Source organism: Psittacula echo, assembly GCF_963264785.1.
Source record: "Psittacula echo genome assembly, chromosome: 4".
NCBI classification, from domain to species: Eukaryota; Metazoa; Chordata; class Aves; order Psittaciformes; family Psittacidae; genus Psittacula; species Psittacula echo.
Genome location: NC_137738.1, coordinates 74,307,924 through 74,320,822, shown reverse-complemented (window position 1 = coordinate 74,320,822; position 12,899 = coordinate 74,307,924). Strand labels below are relative to the sequence as shown.

General features: G+C 41.4%; 1 protein-coding gene across 1 annotated transcript in view; it reads left to right on the top strand.

The window, feature by feature from the left end:
- The window catches only part of MEI4 (meiotic double-stranded break formation protein 4), a gene marked incomplete at both ends in the record, with an annotated part of 73,089 nt that extends 71,841 nt beyond the window's left edge, over window positions 1-1,248 (top strand). The window contains one exon of the mRNA XM_080615913.1: window positions 976-1,248. Coding sequence (XP_080472039.1) covers window positions 976-1,248 — 273 coding nt within the window. The remainder of the gene's footprint in view (window positions 1-975) is intronic.
- Window positions 1,249-12,899: the final 11,651 nt, after the last annotated feature.

Here is a 12,899-nt window from a genome sequence, read left to right as displayed (position 1 = left end):
TAAAAAATAACTTACATTATTTGTGAAAACAAGTATTATGTAACAGATTTCATACGTTGGAAAGTCTGGAAGGATGTGGTTTAAGTTGGTGAAATGATTCAATACTAAGTCATAGACCCATGTTGAAGCCTAGAACCATCTGCCTTTGTACCACAGGCCTAAACAGTTGTTTGTCCATTTTCTAAAATACATAGTTAATTTTCTAGCAGCTAGGATTTTACCTTTCAGTTCTGATAATCTGTTTACTGTAACTGCAGCCTTTTCAAAACAAGGTCATCTCATATTACTGGTAGATTTGCTGTTAAGGAGGACACAGAGTTTCATTCCAGACAACTCCCCATGGTTTAATTTTTTTATCTACAGCAGATATTCTGAAAGCTTCAGTTTGAAATTGCAGTTCCAAATACAGGACAGGTAAATTTATATTAGATAAAGACTTTTAATGACTTTATGGTTTGATCAGTGAGCTTGTTTGACAAACCGACTCTTACACTTTATATCTGTCTCAGATACATAGTACTGGCTTGTGTATTTTTGATTGAGAGTGAAAATTTGGACTTTTTATTTACTTACTAGAGCTGTCACTTGAATTTGAGAGTAAAAAGAAAAATACTTTTTACTCAGAACGCTGAAACCCACTAATTTTAATTATATGCCTAAACCAAACGAAGTGTTTGATGGTGGTGTAGGTCATTATTGTATGTCGCAGCCTGTGGATAATTCGGTAAAGAAAACCCTCTGTGACTCATGAACAGGAGGTTATGTTGACTTTTCATTTTGTAATATGATGGAGAGATAATTGTTTAGCTCTTATCACAAAAAGGAAAAAATTTCTTAGAAGTAATTATACTAAGCATATAGCTATTCTGATTATATACCGCACATTTTAACATTATTCCTTAAACTGTCATCTGAATGGTGGGCTGCAGAAATGTTTTCACGCTGTGCTTATTATTGATTTTTCTTTATTCCTAGATCCAGGCCATGTATGATATTACCCAGTATGAGAATATTTTTCCTTTGTGCATGATTCTGGAACAGCTTCTTCAAAATGAGACAGAAGAAAGTAATGTTTCAAGCACAGGCTATGATGGAGAAGAAAAAGTCAGATTTCTGGAGAACCTTGATCAACTTATTCTTCATCTCTCAGATGAATTCCCTTTGTTTTCTTTGTTTTTATGGAGAGTGAGTGTTTTTTTGAACTCTGCTCAAATTCAATTTGATTTAAACAAGCAACCTACTTTTTAACAGTGCATTTGTTACAGGATTGCATTGGAAATTTTTGAGCCAGACAGGAAAATTGTCATTATTGGAAAACATTTACTTTAAACTGCTGTGCTATCCAGCGGTTTCAGAGATAATGCAATTTATTTCCAATTTTAAATACAGAAAAAATGTAATAATCCAGATGCTGCTTTGAATAAATAGTTTCTCATATTGGAAAACAATATGTTGCTGTTTACATACACAGTGAAAATGGCAACAAAGAAAGTTGTTTCAAGTGGTGTTTAAAATAAGCACTATGAATTTTAAAGTTAAGACATAAAGGGTGTATAGAGGTTCAAAGTTAGGAAACTAATGCCTGTCTTTTAAGAGTTGTATAGCTTCTCTGTGCTTTAGAGACAATAGTTGGTTGGCAGAAATAAAAATGTTTATTTTTAAACTTGGTAACTTATCACCAAAAATTCTTATAGGGCAGACTTAGTTTCTAATTTAATCAAAAGAGTCCTTACCTGAGCAAAATAAAACCTGGTGCTCAGTTTTACAGCTTTCTTACATTCATTGTGTACTGCTTGGCTTTACTTGTGTATGCACAAATGTAGGCACCGTAGGCCTAATTCACTCAGAGTTGATTAATGATTTCAGAGATCTAATCTGAATGAATTTAACTCTTTTAATGACTACTTTGAACCTTTCTGTTCAAAATTAATGAATATTGATAAAATCCCCTTTGTATATTTATGTATCATCTGATTTTTAAATTTTTATTTCTGTGTAATGAAATTATATTCCTCATAATAACTGAAATAACATATTTTAAACAAAATCATCTTAAACATGAAGGCCTTTAAAATACAAGTTCAACAATACCTTAACTGATCCAGCATCTGTAATAAATTTAGAGGGTAACTGTTCATGATGAATAGCATTTTTTGTCTAATAAATAAACAACACTTTAGTTTTATGTCTGTCAGTAGTGCATATTCACTGTAAATATAAAACATTTTTAGCATTAGATCTTGTCCTTTCCCTTGCACTTGTTTCATCAGCTCAGTTTTTGTGTCAGCAAAAGTCTCTGAAACACTGCTTTTAAAAATACTGTAAATAATTTATCTTGTTAATTTGAATGCATTTATTTCAGATAATAAACCCTTGTTTTCTATATATGTAAAATATATCAATATTTAAAAAAATATTTACTTTGATCTTGCATTGGCTCCCTAAAGAGTGATTCTTACACTTGTTTAGACACGGACCACTGTTCTGTTTCTTAAACTTTGTATTTGGTATATTAATGTATTTGATATATTAATGTATTTGGTATATTAATGTAACATTTGTTTAACGCTTTCTTTTAGCAATGTTTCTTTCAACAGAAATGTTTAATTTGCAAAGCAAGTTTTCCTGAATAGTCACATTAGAAAATTGGATAAGTTTAGCCAAGTTAAATTAAAGAAAATAAATAAGTATGTAAGTTTGGTAGTCACTCAGGAACTACTGTGCCCTTTTTGTTACTGCTTTACTTCTTTGTTTGTTTGTTTCATTAAGGTAGAGGGTCAGTTCTTCCACCTCCCTCCACAGCGGTGAAAGCATGATTCCAAAAAGGGCAAGGAAAGGAATAAACAAAAGGAACTGGTATCTAATTGATAAAATAATTTTCATTTTAATTTTTTAAAAAAGCTTCATTCAAAAGTATTTTCTAAAGACACAAAACACAGGAGGATACTGGAATCTGTGTAATAGCAAAACGTGGATTGTTTCAATATTCCTGTTCTAAAGAACAGTTTCAACACTATATTGCACACCACTGCGTATTTGCTGATCTATTGGCAATAAATATTTTGGTTACCAGTAAAGCAACTGAGGCACAAAGGGACACATATTTTCTTCTTTATAGATTGTAGCATTTTCTCACCAGTGAGGTCTCTATGCCACTGAAAGAACAATGGATATTTTGGGAAATACACACATCCTTGATAAATCTTGAAGTAACAGCTGATGAGACATGTTTTTTGAAATCTTTTTCACAACATACAGGGAGGGGGGGGGGTGTCCAGAGATGGAACTACATGGCACTTTCACTCTGACAAGGGTTTGAAATGGATTGTTATGCAGCTTTGAAAGTATTGGGGCACAGTGAGAATTCCCCTCATAATGCCATTGCAGCGATTTAGGCACACATTAGACTCTCTGTAAAAGTGCTGTTAACTGGTCACCTGGGCTCTCCTTACCTATTACAGTGCAAAACTAAATAGTGTGGTTGAACCACATTAATGAGCATACCTCAGCTTTTGTGGGAGCAATAACCTTTGCAACCAGAATAGTTATTAGACAGATTGTTGTCTTATGTTTCTTAGAGAGATTTTTCACCAAGATGAAACTCACCTCAAGATAAAGATGCACAAAATGTGCATTTGGATGCTTCTGTGTAGTTGGAATGTCTTAAGTTACGAAACACAATGTACCCTAGCAGTCTCCAGCTACAACCTCAAAGGCCTGCAGATCTTCTGTAAGTCTTGTGTCACATTTTCTCTCTTTATGTAGGTGCCTTGGAGCATGTTTAGTGGCACTATTGCTAAATGTGTGTGTTTAGACAACTAAATCAAGCAGTGATGGTAGCATCAGTGAGCTATCAGTGAGCATGAGCTCACTGACACAAACATGCATTTAGGTATCTTAGTGAGAACCTAATCCTGCCCACGTGATATCTTACCTGTTTGTAACAGTAGGAAATCTTAAATTTAAGTCCATCCTCTTCAGACAAGTTCTGCTTTTGTTCAGTGACTGTTAGATGTAATTTGAGTAAACATCACTGTCTTTAGTTTTGACATAAAATATAATGACTGAGCAAGTCCCTGGAGTTAGCTGTTACAGGTGAGGATTTGCGACCCGGTTTGAAGAAACCTTCCTGCAGCTTGGCCTATAACTGTCTTAAAGTACTTTAAATAGGTATGTCTACATCCAGCTTTTACATATCTGGCCCCCAGAGGGGACTCTCAAATCCAAAGAAAGTGCCTATGGTCTTTGCTAAGTGGAGACTATTCAGTGTCTCAGAAGAACAATCTCAAAGTCCCATGTGTTAAGCGTATCATGTCATAGGCCAGAAGAATAGGAAACACAGAGAAAGGTACTTGGTCTGACCTGCCATCACTCCCTGAAGTGTTTCACCTGAGTGACCCTTAGTTTTAGAACTAACAGTACAAGGATATTTCTTTCGCTTGGCTGATATTTTTTTTTTTTTTTTTGTAAATATATGTACTTGAGAATCTGGGAAAATGCTCTGCAAATGCAAATTGTTCAGACTTTTTATACATTTGTACACACACACATATGGTTGAATTATGTATTTGTATGGTTGAATTAGCAGTGCTTATTAGTTAATGGCCTAATAGCAGTCTGTGATTTTGTAATTTTTAACCCTGCCACATTCTTAGCTTCCCAGGTGGCTGTGTTTTTTACTCATCTTGATCTGTTTTAGAAAGAATTTTATGGTAGAGTGTCTCTCTTTATGAGAGTAGAAGAATTGTGAGACAAGGAAAATAAATTTTTATTTTTGTACAGCTCCATTAACTGTTCTACTTTCTAAAGAATTCTGCATGCCTACTAATGACAGCAGTGAGTGGGATTTTGAAGTGAACTTTGTCAAGGTATTTTTGTAAACTTAATTTGGAATCATTTGGTAATCTATGATTTACTGGGTTTTTTCGAGGTTAGTTATTGCTCATATATGTTGGTAATGTGGAAATTAAATTATACCTTATTTTAATTCTGTAATAATAATTTTTTTTTCTTTCAGTTATCTGTGCATTACTAGTTGATACAGAGTACACTTTATAGCTTACTGTGGTGCAACATTCAGCTGACCTTCATGTGCTCATAGGAGAATTCGAGTTGGAGGGAGCCTCAGGATCTCCAGTCCAACCTCATGCTTGAAGCAAGGGTAGCTGTGCTGTCAAAGCAAGTTGTCTGTTGATGGTTCAATATTCAGTAAGATATTGAAAGCCTTCAAGGACACAGACTGCACAACTTCTCTGGATAATCTCCCATCCTGCTTCACTGTCTTCATGGTGAAAAAAAAAATTCCTCATATACAGTCTGAACCTCTGTTTCATTTTATGCTTGGTGTCCTTAGTCTTCCCACCACCCAGAGCCTGGATCTGTTCCCTTGATACCTTCCCTATAGGCACTGGAGGGTGCTTTTAGGTCCACCTGAAATCATCTCTTTCCCAGGCCGAACAAGTCCAACTCCCTTAACCTTATCTCATAGCACAAATGCTCCACCATCAGTGATCTTAGTGGACTTCCACTGAACATGCTTCAGTTTATCATCTTTTTACTTGAGGCCCAAAATAGGCACTACTAGTCTAGATGAAGAAACACAAGTGCTGATGAGAGAGGGGTAATCCTTTCCATTGATCTGTGCTCCTCCTGACACAGCCCAGGATGCTGTCAGCCCTTGTTGCTGCCAGGGACGCTGCAGGTGTGAGCTCAGCTCACTGCCCACCAGAGCCACCAAGGGCTTTGTCCACTGAGCTGCTTCCCAGCCAGGCATTTCCATGCTGTGTCACTTCACAGGTTGAATACTTTGCACTTGTTCTTTCTGAATTTTAAAAGTCTCTATCAGCCCATTCTTGCAGCCAGCAGTTTCAAGCACATCAACTGGGGCTCCCAATTTGGTGTCATACGCAAATTTGATAAGGGTACACTCCATGACCTCGTCTTCAGCTCACTGATAAAGATGTTAAACAGGACACATCCCAGGGTAGATCCCTGTGTGACATTTGTCCCTCCGTTTGTGACAGGCAGCCAGGTAAAGTACAACCTTAAGCACTACACTGAGCTTGATTATCAAATATTTTTTTTAGCCACCTGGTTTTTAAGCTGTTCACCCACCAACAGGTTTTAACCACCTGTTTAACCTGCTTTGTGAGGACACTGACCAATTGTCTCAGCACCTGTGAACGTACACCACCCGATTCCATCAATCTCGCAGAGAAATACCCTAACTTGATCTTCAGCTGCTCCTTAATATTTCCTGTCCATGAACACTTGCACTAAGCAGAAAGGCCTAGGAGACTTTGTCATTGAAGACAACTTCATCAGCCTTACCTGTGTCTGCTGTCACTAAAAGTTTCATCCTTCATAAATCCTTAATTTGATTTAAAGCCATCTGTGATATACTGGGATGTAAATCAATCTGAAAGTCATCAGTAATGTAATTAAGTTTATCTTTGCATTTCCAAGAGATCTAGCTTTGAAATTTCAGAATTAACACCAAATTTATATAAAATCATTTAGTCTGAAATTCAATTTAGCTTAGCCTGTTTTAAAAAGCAGTAGGTTGGGGTTGATTAATATATGTTCATATTTTATTGATCTAGACAAGGGAATATAGATCTCTTGCTGGTATAGGAACAGAGGATCAGAATGACTCTTTTATCAAACAAAAAAATAAATCTTACAGCTTCTGCTTTTTTGTTAGTTCCACAACTGTCCTGGGGTCAGCAATAGCAGTCATTTTTCTCCTTCTTAGTAGCTGGTGCAGTGCTGTGTTTTTGACTTTCAGCTGGGAACGGTGCTGATAACACCGATGTTTTTAGTTGTTGCTCCATAACGTTTACTCTGACCAAGGACTTTGTGAGTCTCATACTCTGCCAGGGAGGAGGAGAAACCAGGAGGAGGCAGAGACAGGACACCTGATCCAAACTAGCCAAAGTCACAGCACGTCATGCCCAGTATATAAACTGGGGGGCAGTTACCCAAAAGGGCTAGATCACTGCTCGGGTCGGGCTGGGTATCGGTAGGCAGGTGGTGAGCAGTTGTATTCTCTTCCCTTGATATTTCCCTTATTATTGGTGGTAGCAGTAGTGGTTTGTGTTATACCTTAGTTACTGGACTGTTCTTAACACGTGGGAGTTACATTCTTTCTATTCTCCTCCCCATCCCTCTGGGAGTGGGAGAAGGAAAGGGTGGGGGGAGCAAGCGAGCGGCTGCGTCATTCTGGGTTGCCGGCTGGGCTTAAACCACGACAGCAACCCATGAGCATGTCTAGCCTACAGGGACAGCTAAATAGAACAAAACAACATTTATTTCTCAGAGGTGGAAAGCCCTACTCGTAACTTCCTTTATACCACAAAAGTGCAAGGCATTTTCCAAAAATGACTGCAAGGGAACACTGCAGTGCTCCTTGTCTGTGAGGTAAAATAGCAGTGATTTCTGAGTAAGGACATTAAAAATGCAGTATTTACATGCGGAACCTCTTGTGGCTCTTGCACAGTAGCAATTCCTTTAGCTATCCTCAGCATATCCTCCCCGACAAGGGTAAAAGCAGTTCAGCCCAAAAAGTAGACTGGGGAGAAGATGAAGAAGGAAGTACAGATGAGCCTTTGACAATGCTGAGGTGCTAGGTGAGATGAGGAGCATGGGAATATCACATGACTGCGTGACAAAATGAGATACTGCGCAAAGATACTGGTACTTCACCTTCGTTTCAGAGAGAAGAGGGAAAAGACACGAGCAAAATTAGTGTCCTATCTCTGCTTCCTCATGGCTTCTCCTCCTCCCTGGCAGAGTATGAGACTCACAAAGTCCTTGGTCAGTCTAAACATCGGTGTTATCAGCTATGTTCCCAGGCCGAAAGTCAAAAACACAGTGCTGCAACAGCTACTAAGAAGGAGAAAAACTGACTGCTACTGCTGAACCCAGGACAGTATGACTGGGAGGAAATGGCAAAAGCACCCCATTGTGACTGGTCCAGAGGCTCCATGCATCCTCGGCATAGATTACCTCAGGAGAGGGTACTTCAAAGACCCAAAAGGGTACCGATGGGCTTTTGGTATTGCTGCTTTGGAGACTGAGGAAAATGAACAGCTGTCCACCTTGCCTGGTCTCTCAGAGGATCCTTCTGTTGTGGGGTTGCTGAAGGTCGAAGAACAACAAGTGCCAATCGCGACCACAACAGTGCACCGGCGGCAGTATCGCACCAACTGAGACTCCCTGATTCCCATCCATAAACTGATCCGTAGTCTGGAGAGTCCGGGAGTGATCAGCAGGACCCGCTCACCCTTTAATAGCCCCATATGGCCAGTGCGAAAGTCTAACGGAGAGTGGAGACTAACAGTAGACTATCGTGGCCTGAATGAAGTCACACCACCATTGAGTGCTGCTGTACCGGACATGCTAGACCTTCAGTATGAACTGGAGTCAAAGGCAGCCAAGTGGTATGCCACGACTGATATTGCCAATGCATTCTTCTCAATTCCTTTGGCAGCAGAGTGCAGGCCACAGTTTGCTTTTACTTGGAGGGGCGTCCAGTACACTTGGAACCGACTGCCCCAGGGGTGGAAACACAGCCCTACCATCTGCCATGGACTGATCCAGAATGCACTGGAACAGGGGCAAGCTCCGGAACACCTGCAGTACATTGATGACATTATTGTGTGGGGTGATACAGCGGAAGAAGTCTTTGAGAAAGGGAGGAAAATAATCCAAATCCTGCTGAAAGCTGGTTTTGCCATAAAACGGAGTAAGGTCAAGGGACCTGCACAGGAGATTCAATTTTTGGGAATAAAATGGCAAGATGGACGTCGCCAGATCCCTACAGATGTGATCAACAAAATAACAGCAATGTCTCCACCAACTAATAAGAAAGAAACACAAGCTTTCTTGGGTGCTGTGGGGTTCTGGAGAATGCACATCCCAAATTACAGTTCGATTGTAAGCCCTCTCTATCATGTGACCCGGAAGAAGAACGATTTTAAATGGGGCCCTGAGCAACAACAAGCCTTTGAGCAAATTAAACGTGAGATAGTTCATGCAGTAGCCCTTGGACCAGTCCGGACTGGGCCAGATGTAAAAAATGTACTGTACACCGCAGCTGGGGAGAATGGTCCTACCTGGAGCCTCTGGCAGAAAGCTCCAGGGGAGACTCGAGGTCGACCCCTCGGCTTTTGGAGTCGGGGATACAAAGGATCTGAGGCCAGCTATACCCCAACTGAGAAAGAGATACTGGCAGCCTATGAAGGGGTTCGAGCTGCTTCGGAGGTGATTGGCACTGAAGCACAGCTCCTCCTGGCACCCCAGTTGCCTGTGCTGGGCTGGATGTTCAAAGGCAGGGTCTCCTCTACACATCATGCAACCGATGCGACATGGAGTAAATGGGCTGCACTAATTACACAACGAGCTCGAATAGGAAATCCCAGTCGTCCAGGCATTCTAGAAGTCATCATGGACTGGCCAGAGGGTAAAGATTTTGGAACGTCACCAGAGGAGGAGGTGATGCGTGCTGAAGAGGCCCCACCATATAATAGACTATCAGAAAGTGAAAGGCAGTATGCCTTGTTTACTGATGGGTCCTGCCGTATTGTGGGAAAGCATCGGAGATGGAAGGCAGCTGTATGGAGTCCTCAACGACAAGTTGCAGAAACTGCTGAAGGAGAGGGTGAATCGAGTCAGTTTGCCGAGGTGAAAGCCATCCAGCTGGCCCTGGACATTGCTGAACGAGAAAAGTGGCCAGTACTTTATCTCTATACTGACTCATGGATGGTGGCAAATGCCCTGTGGGGGTGGTTGCAGCAATGGAAGCAGAGCAACTGGCAACGCAGAGGTAAACCCATCTGGGCTGCTGCACTGTGGCAAGATATCGCTGCCCTGGTGCAGAACCTGGTGGTGAAGGTACGCCATGTAGACGCCCATGTACCCAAGAGTCGGGCCACTGAGGAACACCAGAACAACCAACAAGTGGATAAAGCTGCTAAGATTGAAGTGGCTCAGATGGACTTAGATTGGCAACATAAAGGTGAATTATTTTTGGCCCGGTGGGCCCATGACACTTCAGGCCATCAGGGCAGAGATGCAACATATAGATGGGCCCGTGATCGCGGGGTGGACTTAACAATGGACACTATTGCCCAGGTTATTCATGAGTGTGAAACATGTGCTGCAATTAAACAAGCCAAACGGTTAAAGCCTCTTTGGGATGGAGGACGATGGCTGAAGTATAAATATGGGGAGGCCTGGCAGATTGATTATATCACACTCCCACCAACCCGCCAAGGCAAGCGCCATGTGCTTACCATGGTGGAAACAACCACCGGATGGCTGGAAACATACGCTGTGCCCCATGCCACTGCCCGGAACACTATCCTGGGCCTTGAGAACCAGATTTTGTGGCAACATGGCACCCCAGAAAGAACTGAATCAGACAATGGGACTCATTTCCGGAATAACCTTATAGACACTTGGGCCAAAGAGCATGGCATTGAGTGGGTCTATCACATCCCCTACCATGCACCAGCCTCTGGGAAAATCGAACGGTACAATAGGCTGTTAAAAACTACACTGAGAGCAATGGGTGGGGGAACTCTCAAGCATTGGGATACACACTTACCAAAGGCCACCTGGTTGGTCAACACCAGAGGATCTGCCAAAAGGGCTGGCCCAGCCCAGTCAGAACTTTTACATATTGTAGAGGGGGACAAAGTTCCTGTGGTGCACATGAAGAATTTGCTGGGGAAGACAGTCTGGGTTATTCCTGCTTCAGGTAAAGGCAAACCCACTCGTGGGATTGCTTTTGCTCAGGGACCTGGATATACTTGGTGGGTAATGCGGGAAGATGGGGAAGTTCGATGCGTACCTCAAGGGGATTTGATTTTAGGGGAAAACAGACAATGAACTCAATTGTACGCTGTTGCCTGCTATAGCCCATCAACTAGAAGTCTGCAGGGCACCAGCGACTGGCCCTGACTTCCCTCCGACCATCATCCCAACAGAGAATGAACTTTGATAGAACCGGACGAGTTCTACAGTAAAGGAACAATCAGCATCAGCAGGCAACGATCCAACACTGCACACAGCCTCTCCTGCCCTGAAAGACTGTTACAAGAGATGGAGCCCAACATCATGAACCGAACGGACTCAGTAGCTTTATAGGAATTGGTCCGTGCACTAAGATAACAGTGCACTGAGATGAGAGTGAGGGTATATGGAAAATGTGGGATCTGAGCATGACGTGAATGGTATGGAATAAGGGGTGGATACTGTCCTGGGTTCAGCAGTAGCAGTCAGTTTTTCTCCTTCTTAGTAGCTGTTGCAGCACTGTGGTTTTGACTTTCGGCCTGGGAACAAAGCTTATAACACCGATGTTTAGACTGACCAAGGACTTTGTGAGTCTCATGCTCTGCCAGGGAGGAGGAGAAGCCGGGAGGAAGCGGGGACAGGACACCTGACCCAAACTAGCCAAAGAAGTATTCCATACCACAGCACGTCATGCTGGGGGATGTAACTGGGAGCGACCCGGAAGGGCACGTCCTCTTTTCTGTCGGGCTCTTTTCCGGCAGGCGGTATCGTATTCTCTTCCCTTGTTATTTCTCTTATCATTATTATTATTGGTGGCAGCAGTAGTGATTTGTGTTATACCTTAGTTACTGGACTGTTTTTATCTCAACCCGTGGGAGTTACATTCTTTCGATTCTCCTCCCCATCCCTCTGGGGAGTGGGGGGGGGGAAGTAGACTGCGTGGTTCTAATTTACAGCCAGGGCTTAAGCCACGACAATTAGATTGCTTTTAAGCAATTGTTACCTCACTCCCTCAAAGCCACAAACCTGAGTCCAGCGTAGTCAGTTCTGACCCTTAAAAAGCTCTGCCTTAGTGTGCCTGCGCAGATTTAAAAAAAAAAAAGTCAAATTTGTAAATAGTTTTAATTCATAATGCTAAGCACAAAATCAAGAAAAGCAAAGGATGAAGTTTTACAGGTTTTCCTTCAGTGCTTGTTTTCATTCTCTGAGCAGTCGTTCATATATGTGCCTTCCCGTTTACTTCTCAGACAAGTCTTGCCCAGCTATGTACTTGTAGCTTTCCTGGCTTGTTGCTTTTTCATCTATAACATGACGGAAGGAGTCTTTTTCTGTTTTGCAGCTCTTAATTGCCTTGATTTGAGATAGAGTTTCTGCAACTTCATCCAGATAATGTGCTTCACTTAAAACCTTCTTTAAGTCACCTCCCCTTATATAAATTGTTTTGCCCTCCTTAGCTACGTTTCCTTTTAGTTTTCCCTTTTTTCTTATAAGTAAAATCACTTAGTCTGCAGCTTCTTTTTTAATTGAACAAGCAACATTAGTTTTCATTCTTGCTTTAATTAAGTCATTCCTTCAATATAATTTCTTCCAAACTTGCTGATTTCAAATTCATCACAAATTCTTTGTGTCCACTATTAAAGTAGTTGTACTAAAGACAGACTCATTCCTGAGAAGAGCAATGTTTGCAAATCACCTGCTTACCAGGCTTGAGTTCATGTCTGAGATAATTCTTTCAAATTAACTTGAGGAAACAGTCTCTGCCAGCCAGGAGAATCCTCCAGTGAACAGAAATAGTTCTAAGACAAGATCTTTGGGGACGTTCAAAAGGGCAGTCTTCTTTCTTTTCTTATTCCTGTAGTTGCCAGAGATTCACCTGACTTGATGAATGCAAACCCAGCACCTTACAGAATTCAACTCTTCAGCATGTGAGGTATAAAAAGCAGCATATGTGCATTCATCAGCGTTTTCTCCATCACAACATGAGGAACTGTACACTGCAGATTTTAGCACTTACTCCTCCAGGAAGTTGTGGTGATTTCTTGCCTCCTCCTGTCAGCTGCTGTTTCTGGTGTTTCTGCTGTCAAAGCATATTTTTTTGTGGT